The 26,795-nt window shown below is 37.2% G+C and overlaps 1 protein-coding gene across 1 annotated transcript; it reads left to right on the plus strand.

Annotated features, from left to right (window-relative positions):
* The first annotated feature begins 1,015 nt into the window (after positions 1-1,015).
* Positions 1,016-22,062, plus strand: LOC149258157 (uncharacterized). Its single transcript, XM_089414858.1, has 2 exons — positions 1,016-1,671; positions 20,356-22,062. The coding sequence occupies exons 1-2, from the start codon at positions 1,120-1,122 to the stop codon at positions 21,625-21,627; spliced, it is 1,824 nt and encodes a 607-aa protein (XP_089270984.1). The 5' UTR covers positions 1,016-1,119; the 3' UTR covers positions 21,628-22,062.
* Positions 22,063-26,795: the final 4,733 nt, after the last annotated feature.

Below are 26,795 nucleotides of genomic sequence, written 5' to 3' on the forward strand. Positions count from 1 at the left end.
GACTGCAAAACCCTATTGTAAGATACATGTTTGTCCATTTTTCAAATAAAAAAAGACATCATTTAGGGCCTCAAAATATCTCCAGAAGTTCAAGCCCTGAAAAACATACCAAAAGTAGTAAACTGTGCAACAATCCAAACCCTGCATCTCTAGTCAATCCAACCTTTCTAGGCACTATTGATATTCCCGCATCCTCTTTATGGTTTCAATTAACTTATGATTTTTCTACTTCATATGGAATTTACCAATAATGTGGAATAATGTCTTGGTTAGTAAACCTTTTTGTATGTACATGATTCGTATATGGACATTTAGAAAGAAAGCTAATAACTTTTGCTATTGATTTAGATTCCAATCTAGTAAACCACAACAAAAATATTTTGATATTAATAAAAAAATTATTAAAAAAAATTGCATAGTACATGTTAGGTAACTTGCTTAACCCAATAATAATAATAAATAGCCAAAAATAATTTAGAATTAAAATATTAATAATAAATAAATAAAAAACATTAAATGAGAAAATATATATATATATATATATATATATTTAAAACTAAAAATTAAATAATTAATAATAAATCAATTCTTATAATCCAAATCTTTAACCAAAAAATTTAATTTAAAACGCACCCGATTATATATATTTTCTTTAATATTAAATAAAAATTTCTAACACATTGAAACTTTGTATATTTCAATGATATTTATAACCAACATGAAATTCATTGTTGTTAGCCATAAAAACATACCAAATGGCTATTAAAGGACACACCCACCATTTGAAGCATTGCCTAAAATAGTCCAAAAGAGGGAGATGCAATTTATTTAGTAAAACGGCTCCCCTTATCGCGGGGCACCTTTCCTTTATTTCTCAATTTCCCCTTTTCAAGAAAGAATACAAAATGACATTCGAACCTGCAAAAAAAAAAATAACCAGTACTCATCGAATAATTTCCCCTCACCGGGTTTTCCTTCGCCTCTCTGCACCGCAAATTCACGCTCTGATACAGAGACGTCGATCCAATCCAATTCAGTATAAATCGACTTAAACTCCAACGCTGGTCAATCAGTTTCGGGTTTGATTCGCATGGGCCATTGTTAAACCCAACCCGCCAAATGCGTGACCGAGAAGAAGAAATGGCGGGGACAGACGAGGCTGCGTCGAATGCCCTGTGTGATCACATAAGAAAGCAGGGATTCGAAGGCCACCTGTTCTCAGACATAATAATTTCGTTTCTCTCCAAAGAATACCCGCTTCACAAGATCGTGCTCTCTCAGAGCTCCTATTTCTTATCATTGCTCTCCGGGCCTTGGAAAGAGAACGGGAAGCCTAAGGTCCAGCTCCAGATTGACGACCCCAACGCCACCATTCAAGGCCTCGAAATCGCCCTCGCGTACCTTTACGGCATGGCACCCCTTCTCACTGAGCAGAACGTCGTTTCCGTCCTGGCCTTGGGGTGCTTCCTGTGCCTCGACAACCTTTGCGAGCTGTGCGTGCAATTTATCGTCCAGGATTTGAGAGTGGAGACATTCGTCACTTACCAGCAATTGTCGGAGCGGCATTGCTACGGCAGACATGCAGATACCGTTCGAGATGCCTGCTGGTCTTTTCTCTGTACTCATGCCGCCAGAGAGCTTCTGCACCTCTTGCCCAAGTTATCTCTACAGGTGATTATTTTCAATTGAAATTTTAAATAATTGTATGCCCTATTTATTAGGTTTAGTTTGTATTAGTCTTATTATATTTTTTAAGGTAAATTTTTGGTACATTTGAAATAGGCAATTTTCATTTATTACTTTCTGAATGAATCTTCTCCCTGCGTTTAGTGCATCTCTGCAAATTAATTTTAGATAATTATGATTAATTTGTATTTCAAAAATCAAGAGTCTCTTAAAAGATCCATGCCTAAGTCACCTAGTTTGTGCTCAGTGCAACAAAATTCTGTAAAACAGTCGTCAGTGCAGAAAATGAAGATTGATGAAATTTGCCATTGATTCCTGTAAAACGACTCCTTTTCATTGCGGGGGATTACATTACGCCGGTGTAATCTGCGCCTTAGCATATAAGTTATAACAGATGGGGTCAAACCTGGTATTTAATGAGGTCCACATCAAATTCTTGAGTTCCAGTTCTGAAATGGCATGTCTTCTATTAAATTCTCTTAAGCTAGCTAATCTAATCATCAGTGCTGCAATTTTGACGAAATTAAAAAAAATCAAAATTGGCGAACCTAGTGACTATGGCAATAAGAAGAGAAGTTACTCTGCTATAAAGCACTGGGAACTTAGAACGTAAGTCATGTGGCCTGTATTCAAATTTGAGTTCAGCAACAATGTAGTTTGGAAAAAAATCACACCAATGCAAAAATAACACGGCTAGGATTTCCATTGAGTTTGACAAAGAGAATCAAGTGTGTCATTACATTTTAGATTCATGACAATTATATCATATAAATTCTGTTATTAAATAATATACACAAGAGAAACATGCCCTGAGGTTGGGGGCTGTACTGCATAACACGGACTTCCTTAGCTTTAGGTGCCATATCTGAGGGGTATATATTCCACCAAATTCACAGGGGCTTGAACCTGCTACATCTCTTCTTGACACGGCATTTGGGTGGGGTAAGTGAAAGCGAGAAAGGCATCCTGGCAGACAGCTTAATATTCTGTCAACATCACCATGAATCAAGTACATGTTGGCTAGAGGATTATATTTGAATATCAGATTGCCATTCTATTAAAGACTTTTAGATTTGTGGTTATTAAATTTGCCAAATGCTCTTAGATTTGGTGCTTTTGAAAGTTTATCAAAAAAATTAATTAATGCAGTCGCTAAGTTTAGAACAATGATTACTACTGGATACAGTGTGGAAGATGGGAAAAATAAGAATAAATATGCATGGTCTCAACAGTGAAACATGAAGATGGGCATTAATCAATGAACTGTGTACTCCTCAACTTTGTCGAATACCACGGAATCACTGAAAGATGAGAAGTCATTAAACTAGTCACGCCTGTGAGAGAAATGACGTGATGCACCAGAGTCAATGTACCAGGCAGAAGACTGGGCATGATTTGAGGACCTCTTAGCCATAAAGGTGTAAAAGGCAGATTCCTTCTGCTCGGAATGTTCTGCAACATTCGCTTTCTGATGAGACCCTCCCTGCTTCTTCTGTTCAAAAGCAATCCTCTGTCGGCAATCTTTCTTCATGTGGCCGAACTTGTGACAGTAATTACACTGCACATTTTTCTTCTTAGTAGGTTCAGAAGGCTGAGAAGAACCTTTCTGCTAAAAGGACTGATATTTGGCAGCAAAAACATTTTTTGAGGACGCTGATGAAGCACCACTACCAAACTGCTGTTTCCAACGATCCTGCTACAGGAGTTTGGTGCATAACTCCGGAAACTTCAGATCAACATTAGTGGAGGTAATGTTGAGTGTTTCTATGAAGTGCTCATAAGGTTTTGGTAGACTTTTCAGAGTGATGACTACCATATCTTCTTCCTCCATGGTCCTACCAATGGCTTCGAGCTGATCTCGAATGTCTTTAATCTTGTTAAGGTGTTCTTGTAAAGACATATGTTTGTCCATCATGATGGAGAACAACTGATTCTTTAGAAAGAAAGCTCTGCTCTTGTCGGATGTCTCGTGCAATTCCTTCAAATGTTGCCAGATTTCAGCAGCTATCTTGCCGGAAGGAATCTGCGGTAACTGATCATCAGTCATAGAGAGTTTGAGAAGCATAACAACCTCTCGATTTCGATCATCAAACTTATCTTGATCTGCACCAGGTGTACCAGGACTGATCTCTTTGCCCAAAATGAGCTGGTCAAGATGCCTATATTAAAAAATGGTCAACATTTTCTGTTTCCAGATGTTATAATTGGAGCCATTAAAGCACTCACTGCCTTCCAACATCAAGTTGGTTAGCGAGGCCATCTGCACGTTTCCCAAGACACAGAAAACAACAAAGGAGTTCGGCACGGATTTCAATGCAGATGCTAGCTGATCCAGACAAAATCTGACAAGTGCTAGTGCAATATGAAATAGAACCAGAAATCGTTCTGAGAAGCTTAGGCAGGGAGAAACTTGGAGGATAATTGCATGCCCAAAAACTAACGTGTATGCAAAAAAATCTATGTTTTCTGAAGAACCAAAAACATATACTGAGAGAGATTGATACGGGCAGGCGTGGGCAAAATTTTTGAAAGTCAGAGCTACCAGAATTGTCAGGGGCAAATTGGGAGCGATACCAGACGTAATTGAGAGCAGCGAGACCAATCCCTCGCAAAAACCCGACCAACGATCGAATTACGGCAATGGCAGACGTCCAATTATATTGACATTTCCGGCCGCTGCAAAAACAGGCACCGACTGCACGTGTAATCCGAGACTTATCCTCTCGGCATCGCGAGCCGCCTTGTCCAAGTGCAAGAGATACTGATTCCTCGGATGATAAATCGCCCGCAGGAGCCTCTTGACCCTCTCTCCGTCGCCGTCAGATCCCGATATCAGATACGCTAGTCTGGACGCAGCAGGTATCCCATCCACGCTGGATTCGAATTTGAATATGAGCTTGCGCGGCGGCACCTCCGGGCGGCGGGAGTACTACGTGGGTCACAAGGGCAACGCCGAAACTCCAAGCAGAATCCGACCTCGAAGCAACAGGCACCAACGACAGCTGTCTCACTAGCAGCAGCAGCAGATCGAGGTTTTCTGGGCCAACCAGATGCAGGAAATCGAGCACGCTGTCGATTTCAGAAATCACAGTCTCCTTCTCGCGAGAATCAAGACGATAATGAAGTCAGACGACGAGAATGTCAGGATGATATCTGCGGAGGCTCCTGTGGTGTTTGCCAAGGCCTGCGAGATGTTTATTAATGAGAAGAAAACAAGAGACGAACCTTGCAGAAGAATGATATTGTTGACGCACACATGAAGCTCGAAGCCCAACTTGCTTCGAATCCCAAATTGCAAACTAACTCGCACCTGTCGAACTCCAGCGGAAAACAAACGCGACGCCCAATTAAAACGCACACATGAAGCTTGAAGCCCAACCTGCTTCAAATCCCAAATCGCAAACTAACTCGCACCTGTCGAACTCCAGTGGAAAACAAACGCGACACCCAATTAAAAAAAAACTGCGGCTCAGAAATTGTGACGCCCAGTAAAAAAAAAATTCAAGACTCCTAGAGAGCAATTTCGAAATGAAGCACGAAATTTTTCAAACAATGAAAAATTATTTCGAAAAAATACCTGAGCTCTGATACCATAATCAATGAATGAATTGAATTGATTTACAATGAGCAATGAAGCTCAATAAATAATACAAATGTATTTACAGAAACAACAAGTTTCTACTAAGAAATAGAAACAACAAGTTTCTAATAAGAAATTGCTAATAAGATCACAGACGATCTTATCCGAATAAAATACATAAATGAGCATTAAACACTAAAATAGCATTATTCTAATAGGCATCACAAAAAATGCCATGGTAAGAGAAGATGCAGAACATGCATTCCTGTGGTTGTGCTCAGTTTACAGGAATATAATGATTGAAAGTGTTCTTTTTTAACTCAATCGATCAACTTTTCTCCGCACGTGCTTTGAAAATTCATAGCAGAAATCCTGAAGTGCACATCGAAGATATTGAAGGACCAATTTCCTTTTATAGCCCTATCATCATGGGCCTAAATGATGTTAAATGACACCAAAAAACAATTCGAAAGGACTTCCACAATAATTTAAGTGAGTTTCTATGCTAACATATTAATTTTAGATTCATCTATCATAAATCGTTGCTTGTATCTGAGGGTTTTGGACCTGAGTCTCCCTGCATGTTAGAATCAACGATAGACAACTGGATCATGACCCACTTTACTATTCTTGTCTATCACTATCAGTACTGGTTTTTATTTTCATTTTCTAAAAGGTTGCTAGAGCATCCTTTCATTGCAGGCTACGAACTCTTAAATCATCTGAATTGACAAGACAAAAACATTACCCATCACTGTTTCTCCTTAGATTAATTGATTATTGCTTGGATCTTGTGAGGAACTTGACATGGTTTGATTGGATGACTTTGGAGGCTTTCTTGGCAATTGAAATAGGTTTATAGGCATTGAGGATCTACATTCAAATGTTTAATCTACCCATGCAAATGTGTTTGAGTCCAAGAATTGCCCATAAATGAGTTCCATCATTCGTGGTCACGTTCCATGCATTTCAAGAAATTAAAAAGTCCCAAAACTTATAAAATTGGTTATAATCCTTTGATAAATGAGGGAGTCCCAAGATCATTTCCTTTGATCTAGTACTGAAGTGCTTCTGAGTTTATTCGTTCATAACTCTTGTGGGTCCAAATATTCCTCGTGTCTCGTTTATTTCAAAATTTCTATGTCAACTAATAAATTTATCTTCTGTTGAGTTTTGTTGATGGTCATTTAATAAATTAATACATTGACAACCATTTAAATTTCTAAGATTATTATTATTGAGTAAATTGACAACCATATAGACTTCTAAGATTGTGTCCTTGGCGCATAGCCTCTAACCAATCACATAAGTTGTGAACTATATGCAGTTCCTGCTTTAGTATCGATACATGCTTCTAAACCAGTGCTGCCACAGAGCAGAGCAAATCAGGGAGTGGTCCTTTTCCAAAAAATCTTGGAAGTGAAACATTCTCAAGAATATTCATATATGGTTCTATATAAAGGTACACAATGCCCCATTAGTTGTAGAAAATCTGAAAACATAGATTTGAGGAAAGAAGTTAGAAATATCATCCATAGTATATTAGAGCATCAAACATTTAATACAAATCTGAAGACTTTGTAACTGATAAGTACTAGTTTTAGAAGTGAGAAAAAACAATATCTGATATCGTGAAGTAAAGTTAAACCAGATAAAATCAACCATCTAGCAGTTACAAAGTTATAAACCAGATATTATGAAGTAGAATGTGAAATGATATTAGGAAGTAGAATATGAAATGAAATAGCCTAATAGGCCGTCATGACCAAGAGTTATAACATGCATAGAATAATTCTTACAGAACAGACCATGTGTGTAATTTACAAAATATATACTGGAAACTGAGGTTTGAAACAATAACCCAAGTTGAAGTCTATGAAAAGTGAAGAAATGAAAAAATATCAATTCTATTATCTACTGTTTTTTTCTTGCGAAAAACAATTTCTGTGCTAATTTTGTGGTGGTCAAGGAAGGGCACCACCACTGGCTGCATGACCCCCACGTGGTTGTGGAGGTAGTGAAGTTGATGCTGTTGCAGTGATGCATACAATGACAGTAGATGGGTTTGGCATCTGAATGCGATCATCATCCTCAACAATAAGAGTGTCCCCTGAATCCTCCAAAACTGGTGCTTCATCCTCCAAATTGGCTCCACTTGGAATAACAGGACAATAATCTTAAGTTGTAATGCACCTAAACCAATCTATTTGTCTGGTATACATAAACCTATTTATTTGTAGAAGCATTAACAACCCATGAATGCACATTCACTTGCAATATTTGAAGTAGTGGGCAACCACTGCCATACAAGTTCCACAAAGGGATAGAAGCCATCCTATGTCATCTTGAACTGATCATTTGAATCAACTACCACCTGTGCACTGATGTACATGCTCAATAATGCTTAGCCTCATCAGGGATCATTTTGTCTAATGAATCCATATATCACATTTGAACCTTTGTATCCATGTGTTGTTTTATCTTCATCTCCTCACTGTTGATCTTTCTATCCCCACTGTAGAATAAGATTTTGTTGAATGATGCAAGGACGCATCTCTAGGATCAATACTGTCTTAATATGTCCTGACACGGTATTCATTTGTTCATACATCTCCCTATTGATTAGCTAATCTGATTCTGCAAACCATATTATACTATAAATGGATTGGGTGAGTTGCAGAACATACTTAACCGGTGACCAAAAGTCATATCCTAGATAGTTTATTATACCTCACAAGTATCCTCTCTATTAGAAGCCGAGAATTCCAACCATTCCCATGAATCACTCACCACTGTATTAGCACATGCCTATTTTACCTTAAAAAGGAGCCTGAAGGTGAGGTAATAACTTACCAAATCTGGTATTTGCAAACTTAAGTAACTGCAACTTAGAGTGCATGTGAAAAATGTTTTGGACAGCACTATGATTGGTGATGAATTTAAGTATAGTCTTCCTTCTCTTCTGCGATCAATTAATCTGTTACATTTTTCATGCTTAACAATGTCCTGCATCAAAAGGTTTAATGTGTGCACTAAAGATCCACACCAAACAATGTGAGGATGTACCTGCTTTGTTGTCTTGTTTCCTTATAATTCTCCGCATTATCAGTTATCATTTGAATGCGCCAATATCTGCTATGGTTTATATATTAACAGCTCCCATCCACTGCAGAGTTGTCATGGGCTGCAAGGAAGATTGTATTAGTGCCTAACAGACCAAGAATATTGTTCAGTGACAAATTTTGAACATTTGCCTAGCCATCAAATATGATGGATATCCCATATTTGGCCTGAGATTTTGTAAACCATCTCAGAGCTCTTTGGATTCTGTTTTTTCCTTGTGTAACAACACGGTTCTAGCTTTCTCATGCCTATTAGCTTTTGGGGTTGCACCAAAAGTGTCTTCACCTTGATAGAAGAGCACTAGGTCTTCTAGCCTCTTGCAATGCTTCATGGACATATGGATGCCTTGGTTTGGGTGGTTGCTTGACCTTGATTAAAGGGCTAACATGGCACCTTTACTAGAAGGTTGTTGTTGTTGATTAACATGTTGATTGCACACGATGGCGGAGTTGAATCCTCGATCAAGGGAGGTACCTACCTAAGAGGAGGAACATTGGCATTTGGGGGAGGGTACTTAGGCCTTTGAGCTTGGGACCATGTGGCACACAATGGAGGTTGGACACTTGACTTGAGGATGCTTGGGTTGAGGAGCATACTTCATGGGTGTTGGCGATGGATGCTTGGGAGGAGCATTGGAGCTTTATGACGACATTGGCATACATGAAAGTGGTAGTGGGCACATGAGAGCGCATGTGGCACAATGTTAGAGGAGCTTATTGCATGAGGTCACTTGGATAGTGCACCACCTTGGATGAGGGGTGTTGAGCCCAAGATAGTGACTTTGGAGGGTGTTTCACTTTGGGTTGGATAAACCCTAGTTTGACACGTGCATCCTTATATTGTAGAGCATTGTATGTGGGGTTGTCTTGTTGGTTACTTGTATGGACACATGTCCTCATTTTATCTTAGCCTCCCTCACCTACTTGTATATATAGGGGAGTTGAGAGCTCTTGTATTGATTTGTTATTACTGTGCTCTTCTTTGTACTTGTTGTGGAGACAAGAGAGTTCATGAAGTTCTACGAGAAGATAAGGGGAAAGAGCGACATCTTGTATGTTCTTGAAGAGATTGCTCTTGTGTGATGCCAGGGTTTGCTCTTGTGATGTCTAGGTTTTGTGCTATACATGTAAATCATAGAGAAGAACACGATGTTGAAGATGATGATGGTTATTATGGCTCTTGTTGTAGCTCTACGCTTTCTAACATACTGGAAGACATGGAAGTCTTGAGTGGGAGATAAAATTCTACTTTCTCCATATGAAGTTAGATAAGGTTGGAACCACTCTCAAAACCAAACATACCTTAAACTATTTCATATTCCTGTATGAGGCATTGTTTCTCTTGGCCATGGCCATGTATCAGGATGGGAAGTGTGATCTGTTAAAGCTCGAAGGACTATCAGGTAGTCTTTGTCTTTGTAAAATAATAAGGTGTGCTTTCTCTGGTGTCTAAACAAATAATAATAATAAAAAGAAGAGTGATCCTGAACATTAGCAGTGAGAGAGCATAGTTGAAATGAACGTTAGTATTGTTATAAAGTTTAAACTTTAAACACCTAATAGTTTAGAGCCATTCTTGTACCTTTGAGATAATTTGATCCCATTCATCTTGCATTGTCCCTATGTAAGTTCTCAGATAATAGGCATACTCTTGTCTAAAAAAGGCTTTGAAATTGCTTTCCATTAGGCTTTTGGCACCCTAACACAGCTTCCTTGACATCAAATTAAGGGGTTTGAAAAATCGAATGGATAAAGAGAAAAAACAGTTGGTAGATGTCACCACTTGGTTGCAGATCTTATTAGATGAAGCTATAGGAAGATTTGAAGATTGAGAAAAATTACAAGCGGCAAGCCTTTTGTTGTCTATGGCAGGTCATCAAGCTCATTGCAGAAACAAGGGATATATCATGTGGAATAGGGCATTGGTTTTAAATTTTTAATCACTGCATAACATCGTTTCCAGCAGTGGGACATCCACGTTAACAGGCAATGTCAAGAAAATAATCACAATTGGCACTAACAAATATCTCTCGTTGTCCACTATTGAAAAGGGGTTGTGGGGCCTACTGCCAGATATGGACATATGATTTCAAGGCATAGTCGCTACATAGGTTGTGACAAATGTCAAGAAGAGCTGCATAGATAACAATGATAGATAAAATTGCATCTTATGTGCTAGGAAAATTCAATGTTGGTTGTGTGCAAATGGGAGTTGAACAACCATATTGAATAAAAATAACAGACAAGGTTTAAACTTAAGAGCACATGTTTTCTTCATTTCTATTAATATAAAATTTGCTTTGGCTAAAAATTGAAAAGGATTTTTCTCCCAGGGAAGAAAAAATATTTTTGTGGGACCTTCACACTAAGTTCATCCACTCAATCTCATGACCTTTCAAACGGAAATCTTCAGCTCATATTTCAGCATGGGGACCATTGATTTGGAATCTATGCTTATAGGCCTGAATTTTGATACAGGGCAGATGTGTGCGGAATGAGCTTTTTCTTCACCACATATGGTGGATTACTAATGGGGATAAACAGGAAGCCATAGATAATAAGAAAAAGGAAAAAATGCTTAAAAGATCTGTTAAAGCTCGAAGACTTACGCCACCCTATGTCAAATGAATTATGTGTTCTTATTCAGAAACAAATCTCCTAATACTAATGGAAACTCTTGAAAAGATATTTTCCAAACTTCATGAAGATGATCAGGGTATTCAACTCAAGAACCAACCTTTTTTGCTATGGGGAACTATTGGCCAATTGAAAATTGTTTAACACAGCTTAAGGAGTACTATTCCTTACTGCAATAATCTAATACTGAAGTCTTTGGCAAGTATCAAAACATGAAGAATGCTCACGATCTCTTGCTTAAAAAATTAGTCATCAAGGACAATACTATTCAAAACTTGTGTGACCTTAATCAAAATTTTATACGAAAATTAAGTGAAATCATAAATACTAAAGGGAGAAGGAAGTAGTACCTAATACTCTGCAAAACAATACTAAATCCTCTTCCGATTCTTTCATGAGTTGAATTCTCTTGGTTTTGAGAAGCCCATTAAAGGTAATTGGTTTTAAGTTACTTCATCAAATGGGCGTTACAGGGTGTGGACTTGGTAATCAGATATGAAATTTTTGCTTTCAACCAACTCCTTCACATGATCTGCAATAATTGGACCTGCTGGAAGGCTGAAAACATAAACCTTGCTGTCCAGATTTGAAAATTCTTCAATTTTTTCTTCACTATGATCAGGTCAGAGGCTTGAAAGCTCTTGTATAAGGATGGAAACCTTAAACTTGGTAAAGTATTTTCCTCATCAAAATCAAAATCAAAATCAGAAGAGGCATCAAAACATACATTAGCATTTTCAGGACTTGTTTCAATTCCTTTTTCAGCAGGACGATCGTAACTCTCTTGTTCTTCTTGGTTGTTTTCCTTATAGTGCAATATTGCTAAAGCAGTGTGGAAATCCCGCTCCACATAAATGATAGGTGAAGACGGATCCCTCTTCATGTGTTCTTCAAGGGCAATCCTTTCAATGAGTCTCATGGTATCATATAATTCCTTTATTTGCTGGACAATAGAGCTCCATTTTTCGCAATCGTTTTGGGCCTGATGCTTAAAGAAGGCCTTCAAGAATCCTGGAAAAGAGGCAATCCCTCCACTGCTCAACCCCTTAAATGAGCTCCTTGCCTCATCTTGGAGGCTAAACACAAAATTCTTCATCATATCACCACTTCTGATTTCTTATCATCCTGGAGGCTAAACACAAAATTCTTCATCATATCACCACTTCTGATTTCTTATGAGGTGGATACCAAAATTTGAAAAATCCGAAGGGGCAAAAAGACTTGGCAGTCCATGAGACATCTTTCATTTTTCCTTTGAATTTTCAGTGTAAGTGTTGAAAACAAATGTAGATCATACCTTATATTATGGTGGAGTCGCCAAGATGGCCCTGCTTCTCAAGCCTTAACAATTGTTGGATGTGCTCACCTATACGCCCAATAGAGTCTTCAAAAACTGTAAGGAACACGGGCTTTGTTCCTCCGTGGAGTCGCCATGCAAGTGTGTCAAGAAACACTCGCAAATGTCGTTGAATACTAGGCTGATTGAGCTTTATCCCTGACAATTGTGCCAAAAATGTTACCCCTCAGATTGTACGTTGGAGATGGTAAAAGCTCTAACCCACATTGTACAATCCAAGTGGAACCTTAGTACATCACCGACTGTCACTTCAGCAAACTTACGTAGCCTCTTTCGGCCTGTTCGCCTCCAGCTTCGTGGGGGGTTCTCCTATTCTAAGTCACCAGGCTCGAGTTCGAGTTTGAGTTCGAGGACCATGAAATTCGAATAAAGTTCGCAACTCAAATTTTGTCGATAAAATTCGACATATAGAAATTCGAAAAAAAAATGTATATTAAAGATAGATATATCATATGCATATGAGAAATGGTATGGAGTGAGTTTTATCATGATTATCCTTATAATCAGACTATTAAATGCTTAATATCAAATTTTATATCAGAATAGATCAATTTTTCAATAGCTGCACTCACCAATTGTTAGCTCAAAACCAAATATCAGACCTTTATGACTGCTGCAACCACAGTTTGTTAGCCCACATACACATGCCAATAACAGATCAGCCTTATAGAGAAATAACTAGCAGAGCTAGGGAATGAAAATTTGGAGATTTGACCACAAAAAAGTGATGTTTAATGCTTGATACTTGGTGACCAACCCTTGCAAGGTCTGCAAAACAAATTGTCAGCTTGAAACACAATGTAAATTACTTCATCATTCATGTATACAGAACTTGACATATAAAACATAAAAGATTTAAAACAGATCATTGATGTCCCTATAGATAGTATGTACCTATCATTACATGGAAACACTAAATAACTTGAAAAGAATTGTACAAAATTCAGAACAGACCAGTGCAGCAAGTCCTGTAGGCTGTGAGCAACCATTCATAACTGTTTTTTAAAGATAGATTGGCTGCTTGGCATAAAAAAAATATACAAAAACAGTTTCCCAGTAGGGGACCCCTTGTATGCTAAGATATTTAATTAATGAACAGCAAATATATATTCTTTTGGCAGTTCAATGAAAAACCTTGCATCATAATTTATAAGATAAAAAGACAGTTTAAACTTTAAACTTTAAAGTAGCAGCCAGCTTGACAGTTTTAGGCTTTAGCAAATTGTTCATGCAAAAACTAAACTAGAAATCTAAAACAGGAACACAAGTTTTATTCTTGACGTTCCTGTTGCCCACTTGTTATATCAAAAAGTTCTATGTCATCAAGAGCAGTATGAGATGTGAATCCGCTAGATGCTTCAGCACCAGATTCATCAGTGAATTCCCTGTCAGTGTTTATGTCACTCTCAATGTACAAATCAACATCATCCATTGTTGCATTTGGAACAGGATCGATCCACGGAGTAGAAGAATTGGATGACTCTTTAGCCACATTCTTCAATGCCAACTGCAAATTACTACGAACATAAACAAGATCTTCTAATTTTTGAGATGACAGTCTATTTCTTTTTTTGGAATGAATGTGGTCAAAGGAACTCCAATTCCTTTCACATGCTGATGCACTTGTTCCTTGGCTTAAGATACGAATTGCAAAAGTTTGCAATTCTGGTGCCCCTGAACCATAAAATTCCCACCATAGTGCTGGATCACTTCTGCTCCTATCATACTTTGTTGATATTGTTCCAAATAATCCTTCTTCTAACCTGTATGCTATCAACTGACTTCTGATCAAACCTGCAATCTCTGGATCTGGATTTAGCTTCTCAATAGATTGGATAAGTCCATTCATGATTTCTTCGTCCCTATGTCTTGGTAACCCAAACAATCTAGGGTCCAAATAGCATGCTGCTGCGTGTAATGGACTATGCATCATCTTCCATCTATGATCAATTAAATCCCATATCTCCTTGTAATCAACTTCCACATTATCAAAAGCAGTTGCAATGGCCTCTTTGCAACGTTCAAGGCTTTCATAAACAAAACCCATACAAGGTTTGTCACCATCAACCATGCGGAGCACATTAACAATTGGGCCACAAATTTTTAAAACCTTGTTTGCATTTTCCCAAAAGCCATTATTGAGCACTATTTGTTCAACATTTTTCCCCTTAGTTTCTTTTGAGAGAGTAGATCTCTCCCACTCAGTGCTGCAAAAAACAGCTCTTAGTCTCGCTTTTTCCTCAACAACTCTTTTCAGAGTAATATAAAAAGTGGCAAACCTTGTATCACAAGGCCTCAACAACTCTTTTGATGCATTCTTCCTTTATATGCTCAAAGTGAGACGATGGTTGATGATGAAGTTTGAAATTGATTTGGCTCTTCGGATTGTTTCATTGAACCAAGGAAATTTGGCTAAGTCATGCAACATTAAATCCAAGCAATGAGCTGCACAAGGGGTCCAATAAATCTGCCCATATTTTTCCATAATCAGCTTCCCTGCACCAACACAATTTGATGCATTATCTGTAACAACATGGACAACATTTTCCACCCCAACTTCTTGAATTGCTTCATCCAAAATTCCAAAAATGAATTCTGATGTCTTCACTCGATCCATTGCATTCACTGCCTTCAAGAAAACTACCCCTTGAGGACAATAAACAAGCACATTGATCAATGGGCGATGACACAAATCTGACCAACCATCACTCAAAATTGTGCATCCTGTAAGCTTCCAGGACTCTTTAATATCAGCCAACTTTCCTGTCACTCTGTCTTTCGCTCTCTGTAGCAAAGTTGTCCTTAAAGCTTCAGATCCAGGAGGAACATAGCCCTTCCCAAAATCAATGGCCTTTTTAATTACATTTTTAAAATATGGACTCCTCGCCACATTAAAGGGAATTGCACATGCATAAAAATACTCAGCAACAGCGTCATCAACTTCCTGTTTCTCAACAGGTTTCCAGAATTGATTTAATGTTTTCGGCCCACCTGTTTTTGCTTGAGGAGCTGTAGAACTTGATCCATGAATGTCTGAAACTGAATTAATGGTGTTGGAGGAAGACATGGCAATCTCCCTCTCAATTCGCTGCCTCTTATTCACCCTTTTCTGCCTTTGCATCTGTGAACTGGAATGGTCTTTCTCCACTTTGGCTTTTTGTTCATCAGTGATCTTGCGGCAGGCTTCAACACCACCTCCACTTCCATTGCTAATACCGAGAAGGTGATCCACTGCTCTAGTCAAAGTGCCAGTGAAATTATGTCCACACAGCTGACATGAAAGATTAAAACCATCTTTTTGGATAAAATTCCAAGCTACAGCAGTTGATTTTGGGGGTGCCATTGGAATCTAGAAGTCTGAAATGTCTGACACTGCAATGTCTGAAATGCCTGCAATTTTTTTTGAAATTACATTTTCGTTAGTCATGTAAACTTGTAAAGCAAATGTTCATGATCAAACTGTGACAGCCTACAGCCTACACTGTACAGGCTGACAGCAAACATATTGCAAGATTAACAAGTCACTTCTACACAGAAATATAAACCGAACCTAACCACCTCAGATAAGGAAATGGCAGCCTATATTTTTGTTTTAAATCGAACGCTGTCTTTGTGATACAAACAGGTCCTGAATTTGAATAAGATGGCAGAAGTCAGGATTCTGCACTCAAGCTTCCTGTGAATTTATTATGAATAAGCTTCCTGATTTGGGCACATGTTTGTTTGGGAAACTGGACTATAGTCTATGGTTAGACTTAGAACTTAAAGCCTACAATACATCTCTGTAGAAGTGTTCACAGCCTATGAAAGAACTCATCTCACCAAACGCTGTGACTGTTAGGTAGAAGTTAGAACATCAATGAATAGTCAATACCTTTAGGCTTTAACTTAGAGTGATGGTCCTCTCATTTATTATTTTTCTGGAACAACAATTCTGAAAGCTCTTCTCCAATCCTAGCAGAAACCATTCCCTAGGGCCTTCAACACCATTTAAGTTAAAACAGCTCCAAATAAGGCTACATATCCCCAGAAGTAAGGTGCTAATCGGACAGATCTTGTATAAATAATAAGCCTATAAGGAAGAACGAAGTAATTGAAGGATGGTGTGAAGACTGGTTAAGGCCCAAGGGTTGATCTGGTGTCCTAAAATACAGAACAAATGTGCACAATTTCTGAACTGTCTTATGAGAAGAATACCTTGATCTGAAACTCCAAACTTTTGATCTTCAAATTGAATTAAAGACCATCAGTGGAGGACAATCAATTGAAGAACTTTTGGGTTTGCATTCTGGGTATAGAAGTAGAGACATCTCGGCATACACATTTAAGACTGACCTTTGTCTGCAATATCTTTGCCTCAGTGAACTTGAAGACTCCAATACATGTGCCAGTGAGACCAGTCAAGCCAACTTGTAGCAACCTGTGTGATTCTGAAAGAGTTCAGGGTATATTAATATAGTCACAGATGGCTCACAGTTGTAATTTGACAAATACACAGGGCTGTGACCTGAAGTTGTGTGAAGCCTATGGTGAGTCTTTAGGAACGGTATAGGCTGAATGCTTCCTTATAAGTTTATAACACATCAATCTAAGCTTTCAATGCTTCCTGTCCAGTAGATTTATACCATGGCTCAATGAATGATAGGTGAATGTTATGCTGGGAATGCTGGGATAGATAAACCGTAAACGATTATAAATTTATATGTAACGAATCCATATGTTACTAACGATTAACAACATCTCTGGCTTCGAATAAATTTACCATAAAAAATAAAACAATCGCAGGTAAATACTCACGCGGCAGTGGGCACGCGGCACGCCTGCAGTTTTCTCGGCCTGGTAAACAATGAACAGAAGCCCTTACAAAGTTACAAGTTACGATCTGACTGGAGACTGGAGTATGGCGTCTGCTGAGTGACAAGTCTGGACCGCCGGCGCCAATGAAACAATGAAACAATGAAACCCAGGCCGTCCCAAACAGGAACAATAAAACCCGCGGGCGCGCGAAAAAAAAACGAATTTAAACGATTTTAAACGAATTTAATTCGATTTTATTCGACAGAAAATCAAATTCGGTTTGAAATTCGAGTTCGCCGAATTTAATGGCGAACTCAAACAAATATGTTCGTTTTCCCTTGAAAATCGCCGAATTTCGAATTTAATGCTTCAAATACGGCGAATCTGGTGACTTAGCTCCTATTAGGATCACTAGGGCTTAACTAGAAGAGTGCAAGGTGATGTCAAAAATAGCCTTAGTGAAATAGTGTTTTGGTTTTTTTATATAAATGAAGAAAAAGGTGATGGAAGGATTTGAAGACTAGTGCTTGTATCCTTCAAGGATGATGGAGTCAAGCCTCTTAGGTCGATATTGTTGTTTAAATTCAAGGTGTGCAGTAGCACTAGAACACATTCCTTGCTAAGAGGGAGTGTTAGTTTTTGTATCATCGAATGTGTTCTAGCCACAAAATTTGGTGGAGAGACTAGAATACATGATATCTCCAAAACCCAAAAATCATTTTTGGAAATTCCGCCTAGAAGTGTCTCAATTAGATTATTAACCGATTTTTAAATATTTCCTAAGTCTAAACTTAGGGAATATGGTTAATTAATCAATATTAATTGAGATAAGGTGAGAATCATCTAGAAACTCACACGGATCGATCCAAAGATGATTCTAGCCATTGATTAAGTTTTAATCTTGGCCGTTGGTGCTCCAACAATGGATTATAAGAAGAGATTGATGTGGTGATGGAGAATACACCAGTGCAGGTACTCAGTTGCCCAGGCAGTGTGATTTTCTTAGTAGCAACAACTCAACAGAGAAGATAGAGCCAAAGGGTGAGTAGCAGGTGGAAGAGGAGGGCAGCAACATTCCATGAGGAAGACTTCCAGTCCCCAGAAGAGGCAAAGGAAGGAAGGCTAAAATTCTTTGAGGGCCAGCGTAAGCTCTGCGTAGATGGTAACATAGGGAGCTTAGTGCAGAGGCTAGGGAGACAGTTTCGGAGGTAGATTGCCAATTGGGCATCTAAATTTTTGTACTTAGAATTGTTGCTGAAGTATAATAATAAAATCCTCAACTGCTGCACCGATTTTCCCACATTGGGTTTTTCTGGGGACAATTGTCCAAAATAACTGTGCCAAAATTCTTGTGTGCTAGAATTTCTTGGTTTTTTGTATTTTGTTTTCTGCAGTGTTTTTTATGGTGAAAATTGCAGTTGTGATTTTATTCTTTGTTTGTCGTAGCAAATAAACTTCATAATTAAGATTTCAGTTAGAAGAATAATTTCTAGTTGTTGCAATAGATAAAAATTTCACATCTTTTGACACTTTGACTCTATGACAAACCCTAGAAGCACACAATGGGTGCTTGACATCAAGTACAAAAATCAAGAGTACATAAGACATTATGAAGACCAATCCTAGTTACATATTTCATTAGTCTCTGCCCTGGAATGCTCAAGCCTGTTCTTCTTCATACTATACAAATTCCCATATGTGCTCCAATTCCTCTTGCAACAAGAGGATGAAGTACCCTGAGAGAGGAGCCTCATGGCTAACTGCGGTAGAGGAGGGCTTGTTTCTCGATGAGTTGCCCACCAAGAATAGGGCACATATCAAGAAATAAAGGTGATCGTGCAACATTAAAGGATATGAAGTTCAGATAGAAAAAGAGGGCAATGGTGATATCAAGCTCTTCCCGTCTCTCTTTTTGAAAAATCTTGTCCATTGGACCAAGTGCCACTGCCTTTCTTTTTGCTGCTTGACCTACACCCCCACCAAAACTCTCAAATGGAAATTTGCTGCTACTTTTCCTCAAAAATGGAAGGCAATCCTCATTCTTGTTTTTTAGATGATGCAGCCACCCTTGCCTCACCAGCATTGGCCTCTTTTCCCATTTCTTTCCTCTTAGCTACAAACACATTTGCACATGCTCCAATCCCACAACTTGGTAAGCCCAACAAATGAGCTTTCACAAAGAAATAAGTGCTCTTGAAATGATTGTTGCAATAATTGCATGTCCAAGAAACATTACCTCCTCCCTTCAACTCACTGCCTGACCCTATCTTTTCATTTCCCAAGAAACATTGCCGCCTCCCTCCAAGAAACATGTCCCTATCTTTGCATTTCCTGTATAGAATTGTTCTATCTCTATTGCATCCCATGGATTCTTTTTCATCAGTTCATCCATTTCCTGATGGACCTTTTCTGTCCCTGTTCCTTTCCCTGCCCGTTGAGTTTACACTCCTCTAAAACAGGTAAGATGCTGCCAAGTTTGGGTTTTTGCATACCTCTCTGTGCTTATTGCTGTTTGCAACCTCTATGCTTATTCTATTGATACTGTATTGGATTCATCTAATTAGGGTTCCTGATTTGGTATGCTAGAACATAGCTTTTGAAATGTTTGCATTCATTGCTTGTTGATCTATTTGTTGTTAAAAATGTTCTTCTGGGTGGACATTGACATGGTAATCTTGTTTTCTTGGCAGCATCCCTTTTCAACTTGTAATTTGCTGCATGTGAGCTTTTACAGTTTTGGTTGCAACTTGCTTCATATTCTAAAGGATCCCACATAAAATGCTGATGATGATGTATTCTGGTTATCAGTATCACTCTTTGTGCATTTCCTAAAAATTCTCAATATCGATTCTGATTATCTAAGTTAATTTTTGTACTCTCATTCAGCATACGACTATGTGAGGGAGAAAGGCACATCAGATGAAGTAGATATAAAGTAGTGTAGGTTATGTATATTTTTATGTGCATTTGACCATTTTCTATAGTTTAAATGTATATTTTGCGTTGAACTATTGGCACAATCTTTTCTTTGTATTTATATTTAACTAAATCTTATAAGATAATGTAGATTTTCAATTGCAAATGATTATTATTGAAGTTTTCTGGATGTAAACTGTGTTTATGTCTACATTTTAAACACAAATTATAAGTCTTACATGTACTTTATCTTGATGCAGGTTCTGTGTCGGCTTCTGAGGTCGGATGAGATCTGGGTTCCAAATGAATCAGAAAGGCATAAGCTTGCAAAACAAGCTTTGATAGATTGGAAACTTGATCGTTTGAAGGTTATTAATACTCCTGATTCTGTAACCTCTAAGAAGCACAAATCAAAATCCGCATCAGCCCACAAATCGGTGAGGAATAAGAGTTTGAGATGTAACAGGTTTAGTTCGAAGATTAGAAGCAGCAAGAGAAAAGGTTCTCCTGTTTTTGCAAATGAGATTTCATCGCCTCCCCAGAAGGAAGTTGACTCAGAAACTGACCTCCAAAAGCTGAGACGACTGTGGGAAGATACTTCTGCTGAATCTTCATATGGATCCCCGGAAGATTTGGACATGTGTATTGATTTGTTTACTGGGGGTGGCATCATATATGCCCACATGGAAGTAGATGAGTTGTTTCTAGTGAAAAAGGAGCTTGAAGATGCGAACCTGCCCTCTGATGCAATAAATGACAGTATATGGCAAAATGCATTGTTAAATACAAATGTAGTCAGACTAGGTGATAATCATTCCCGTGCAGCTTCATCTGATGATGATGACCTGGAAATGGATGATGATGAAGATGATGATGATGATGATGAAGATGATGATGACGAGGATGAGGATGAAGATGAGGTGGATTATGATGAAGAAGAAGAGTCAAGTGATAGAGAATCTGATGATTCAAGTTCAAGAAATGCTGTGAATACTGAGTCACCCAAGAGATCAAGGGTTGAAAGTCGTTCGTTGGTTTGCTTCTCATGCATGGAATTAAATAGTCCAGATACAATGGATTCAAAGAGACGGAAAACAACAAGTGGATTATCATGGGCAGCTAAGCCGGATACAGGAATGAGATTGAAAGATTTTCCACCTTTCAGATTTGGAGTGGAATTTTTCTGGAAGGACAAAAAATGGAATTTAGATCCCAAGTTCAAGAGTCTTTTCTACGGGGGTTCTTTGTGGTCCATTTCTGTTACTACAGACTGTGAAAGTGGTTGGCATTTTGGTGTGAACTGCTATAGCAGGAAAAATGCCTTTGACTCTCACCCTTATTCTGATACTCGAAAGAAGGTGCGGTTTATGGCAAGGCTATACATTAAAACTTCTTCAGGCTTGTGGCGTGTTATGGGTACAGGCTTACGAAATGACACAAGGCATCCAGTTGGAATGCAATTGACACCAAAAGATATTGTCCAGGATAAGCCTTTGAGAATTTCAGCTGCAGTTCAGCTAATTGATGATTGATTTATTGTTACATTCTTACATGGTCCTTTATTTTCAAGTAATGTAACTGTGACATTTTACTGTTCCTGTGTTGATGTCAGTAATCTCTGCAATGACTAGTATTTCATTATCACTCGATGCCCCAGCAATGTTTCTTCACTAGAATGGGTTTTCTTATTTAAGGATTTCAGGATCATCAAGGGGAGGGTTTGACTGTTATGGTATGGGTGCAGCCTTTGGATTGTAAGTTGTGAAGGGTAGTGATACATAAACAATTGATAAATTTCCACCAAGACATGGAAATTGATTAGCAGTGCCTGCTTCAAAGAGAAAACATCTATTTTTTAGATTCTTATTGTATATACGTGAAAAAAGATGACGAGTAACAGTTTTTGTCTGAAACATCTCAACGAAGGGTTTTAATGGAAATTTTTCACTTCATTTTTTTCTGAAAAATTGTCATTCAAGTCCTCGTTCTCTTCTGTTCATATTTTTTGCGTTCTGTTTTGAAAGTTCATGACTGCCTTTTTGAGTATACTGGAGATTTGAAAGCGTATGTTGCAATGGAGTTGTGTCCCTTGCAGTTCCCTGTCCCTAGGGAATGAGGTAGTCCTTTTCTCCTCAAGGACAGAACCAATAAAGCTTTCGCATCCTTGGGACATTTCGAGATACCTGGGAGCCCTCTCCTCAAACTGACCCCTGCCTAAAGGAACATATTATAAAGGGAAGGGATAATACTAACTCGCTAGCCCGCAACTAATCCATTAATTTAATCAATGGCTGCCCCAATAACATTTTAGGGTTCCTACCCCTCCATTTATTGTTACGAACACATTCAGAACAAGAAGCTTGCGGGCAGCCTCAACATATTTTTTAATGTGTTGATGCATGGAAGATGAATATCGTTTTGTTTGGTCAGCATTTCAGCATTTCAAGTGGGCAACAATGAATTTTTAAGAAACTATTAAGCTTGAACGTGACAAGAATTTAATGCTCGAGCCTAGTACTTCTGATCCAAAGAAAGGCTTGATTTGTGTGTCAGTAAATGAAATTAGATTGGAGGGCAGTGACTGTAGATGCAGTGGAACTAAACGAGGTTCAAGTATTTTGGGCTGGCCTTGGAGCAAAAGATCATAATTTATAAGCCTTCAATTTCTCTACATATTTTCTGTATTGCGGCATTTTGGGCTTTCTCTACTCATATGCAGTATCAATTATAAAAATATTTTTACTATCAATTATAAAAATATCAATATTAAACTTTTATGGAATCATGAACGGCAATAAGCATATATGTTAAATTACGAATTATTGAATATGATCATGTCGATTATTGTGTATGATGTTTTTATAGTTTTAGGGTTTTACATGTATAATTCATCTTTCTACTTAAATATGATGATGGTGATTAATGTGTTTTTATTATTTTTATAATTTTAAAGTTTTACATGTATAATTCATCTTTTTAGAAGCATCCCTTTTCTAGCCCATGAGATTATGGCTATGTACCCTCTTTTTATTAAAAATTCATTCCCTCGACCCCATTACCATAAAATTGAGAGCAACATAGACGTAAATCTTGTATACTCCAATCAAACAGCAAGGTATTAAGAGCAATGGAACAGTATCGACACAATTTATGTTAAACCTTATTATTATATCCTATTTGAACTTTCTCATGTTAAACCTTGTTATTATATCCTACTTGAAATTTCTTATACGAATTGAGGAACTTGAGATATTAAAAGTAATGGAACAGCCTCAACACAATTTATGTTAAACCTCATTACTATATCCAAGTTGAACCTGGAAGCTCTAATATCAGAAATTAGAGCCTCATAGATTCTGATAAAAAGAAAGATAGTACGACACATGGAGATGAAATGGCCTCTTTTCAAATGTGTGATAATTTGAATGGGAATATATGTCCAACTGATTAGCATTAAAATCAAAGTTTATTATTCCATGTAACCACATTGTTATTTTATTTGTTATATTGTTCATATCAGCTATGATTAAAGCAATCGAGTACTAATTGATATCCGTGCCAAAACCTTGAGGTTTGGTATTAAAATTTTACATCATTGGGCACATAAATCAATTAGATAAAATAAAAGCTTTGAATGGTAAATTAAAAATGAGAGTTCTAAATCAATTAGATAAAATAAAAGCTTTGAATGGTAGATTAAAAATGAGAGTTCTATATATTTTTTTAATTTTTTAATTTTGATGTTGATTAGGGTCATTTGCTTGGGATTGGTTTGAAAAATAAAAAAATGGAGTTGAAAATTAGGCATTTGCAAAACAAAAAAATAATTAAATTATAAAATTAAATATTTCAATTTTCTAAAAAAAAACTTTTATCTCATTAAATTTTAATCATTTAAACATCAAATTAAGTAAGAACAAAGATTTTTTGAAATTAAACTTATATTTTTTCCTTTATTTTGAATAAACACTCTATCCTTGTCATCAATGCTCAAAATAAAGATAAACACTATAAGAAGATAAACACTCCATCCTTGTCATCAATGTTTAAAATAAATATAAACACTATACTTCTTATATAGTTTGCTTATATTCTAAGATAAAAAAGTAATAGATGAGGTTAGAAATCATAGCATGAAAATGATAATAAATATATATTTGAAAAAAAAAAACTAATAGCAATCATTGAACTTACGACCAAGATGCATTTGGCCTTGATGGTGTCAATGATTTTGCATCTATCTTTGCTAGTGCATCCTCACTTAAGTCTATCTCTAAATGATAACTAAGTTTTTTCAACAATCTAATATGACATTGCATTTATTTAATTTCAGCACTTCTTAGTTTCTTTTGGTTGTTTTTAACATAGTGGAAGTTTTTTTATTTAGTGTGTACTTGAACAAACCTTGATTATTTATTTTTAGAAGCTATTACATAAATTTGAAATAAATAAAAATAAAAGAGAAGGACAACAACAACAACAACAAGAAGTTATAGGCTAATGAAATGACATGACTCTTAATGAAAAGCTACGACTCTTAATAAAAAGACACTTGTTTAAGAATATTTATGAGGGTCCTCTAATGTAAAAACATCATCTATTTATTCAATCACATTTTTATCAATCAATTTTTTATGTCTTATTTTAGAATATCAAAATGTGACCATTTTTTTGCTTCATTGGTATAAGAGCGAAGTGGGTAATCACATTGTACAACAACAATCATTGTACAAGCTTGCATATTTGTACCAGTGTGTCATATCCACTAAAATATGTAGCGATGGTCAGTGTTCATAATATTCATTTGTATTGCATCGAGAGACACTCGCCAACCCAGTAAGGTTATGTTATGTAAACATTTTGACTTAGTCGAATTACATAACAATAAAATGAAATTAAAATACAACTAAAAAATAAATAAAATATAAAACATAACATAAAATAAAATAAAATGAATAATTATAATTATTAATTAAAGCATTTTCGTTGGGTCAAATTACATAAAAATAAAACTAAAAATAAAAATAATCTAAAATTAATAATTATAATTATCAATTATTAATAATTAAACTAGCCTAGATCCATCTTAACATTGGTTCTATCAAGCACTGAGAGGGATCAAATGCCTTCAGGTGCACACCTCTTTTAGAGTGAAAAGAGATTTGATCCCTCTCAGTGTTTGGTAGATCCAGAGTTAACATGGATCTAGGTTGGTTTGTACTTGTAATGATGAAATATGGACTAGTTTGTAAAAGAAAAATTATATGAAGCACATGCTTCATGCTTGCAAGAAAAGGAAAATATTTATTTGATTTTATATTCAAAATGAAATTTTTGAATTTATGATTTTCCTCCACAAGAAGACCAAATTGGCCCTCCTCTTGCAGAAGTCGGTTCAACTCCTTGTGGCACCCATTCGACCCTCAAGGAAGACTATAAATATGAGTGACTCATCCTCCCTCAAGGCACTTCACGCATCTCATCTCTCAAGAAAGACATCTCTGTAATAAAAGGTGAAAAGGAGGTTGAATACAGTAGGAGTAGAAAGTGATTGGTTTGTCCTCATCCAAGCAAGGAAATAAGACTGAGTTCAGTGCGAGTCCTTGTGGTACCTACCCGAGATTAAGTCTGAAATATTCTATGATTTATTTTTGTACCAGAAGGACCAAATTTCTATGTGGGAGGGTCGAGGTGTTCTGTGTTTTGTTTTTGTGTCAGAAAGCAGAATCTACATGGAACAAGGAAGCCAAATCCCTGTACAAGAAGACCGAACCCCTGTGGAAGAGGGTCCAAATTTGTTGCTTGTATCTCTGTGATTTCAATCAGATTGAGGAGGGCTGACTTGGTTTCTTGGTGAGAGGTTGAGCTAGACTTCTATGCTGGTCAATCATCTTGATTTTGATGTCTCTCTCGTTGAATTCATTCTATAAGAAAAGGATTTTTGGGTTTTTCCCCCATGTGGGTTTTCCCAGGGTAAACTCTTGTGTTACTGTGTGGTCGTCTCTTTATGATCCTCATGGTATTTTGTATTTACTGTTGAGCTCCTTTGTGTAATTACTTTGTGATGGAAAAATATTAACTTAACTAAAGAAGTAATTATCAATATGAAGGATACCCTAGTTTTTCAACAATATGATCATTGTTGTACATCAATGTGCAGTGGTTGCCATATATAGTATTTTTGATCAATTGTCGCCATTTCGTCTTCCACCAGTTGCTACCGTATAATATTTTTTCACTAGGTGTCACCTTAACACCTTCCATCAACCTGTATACCATCTTCAGTCGCCATTGATACTATTCGCTCTCTGTAACAGTCCAAAGTAAATATAAAGTTAATTTCCTAATTAAAATCATAATCAAACAAATAAGCACATACCTATATTACCTGTGATCGAAGTCCGCTAGATGAAAACAAGGTTTGGGGACGACTCTCCACCCAACCGTAGGCTCAATTGTGCAAGGATTTGCTACAACTGGCCACCTCCGAGCCCTCAATCAACGTACTACTGCCAGTGACTCCTAGGTCTTAGAACACCATTCTCCCAAGAGAATGAAAGATAGAAACTCGGAAAGATGGAATGCCTCCCATCCTCCTCACCCTCTAATAAATAGAGCAAACATTGGATGGGGAACCACATGCACACACTCCATGTGTCTACATGCGACTTTGATTTTTAGCTTTCTTTACTTTTCTTTT

This window comes from Pinus tabuliformis, chromosome 6, assembly GCF_031772625.1.
Source record: "Pinus tabuliformis cultivar Carrire ecotype Pingquan chromosome 6, CPIR1, whole genome shotgun sequence".
Taxonomy (NCBI): domain Eukaryota; kingdom Viridiplantae; phylum Streptophyta; class Pinopsida; order Pinales; family Pinaceae; genus Pinus; species Pinus tabuliformis.

What these genes read in the sequence shown, in the direction of transcription:
- LOC149258157 (XM_089414858.1), top strand. Translation starts at nt 1,120, where the DNA reads ATGCGTGACCGAGAAGAAGAAATGGCGGGGACAGACGAGGCTGCGTCG. An exon ending in TGCCCAAGTTATCTCTACAG is followed by an intron (nt 1,672 to 20,355) that starts GTGATTATTTTC and finishes ATCTTGATGCAG; the next exon opens with GTTCTGTGTCGGCTTCTGAG.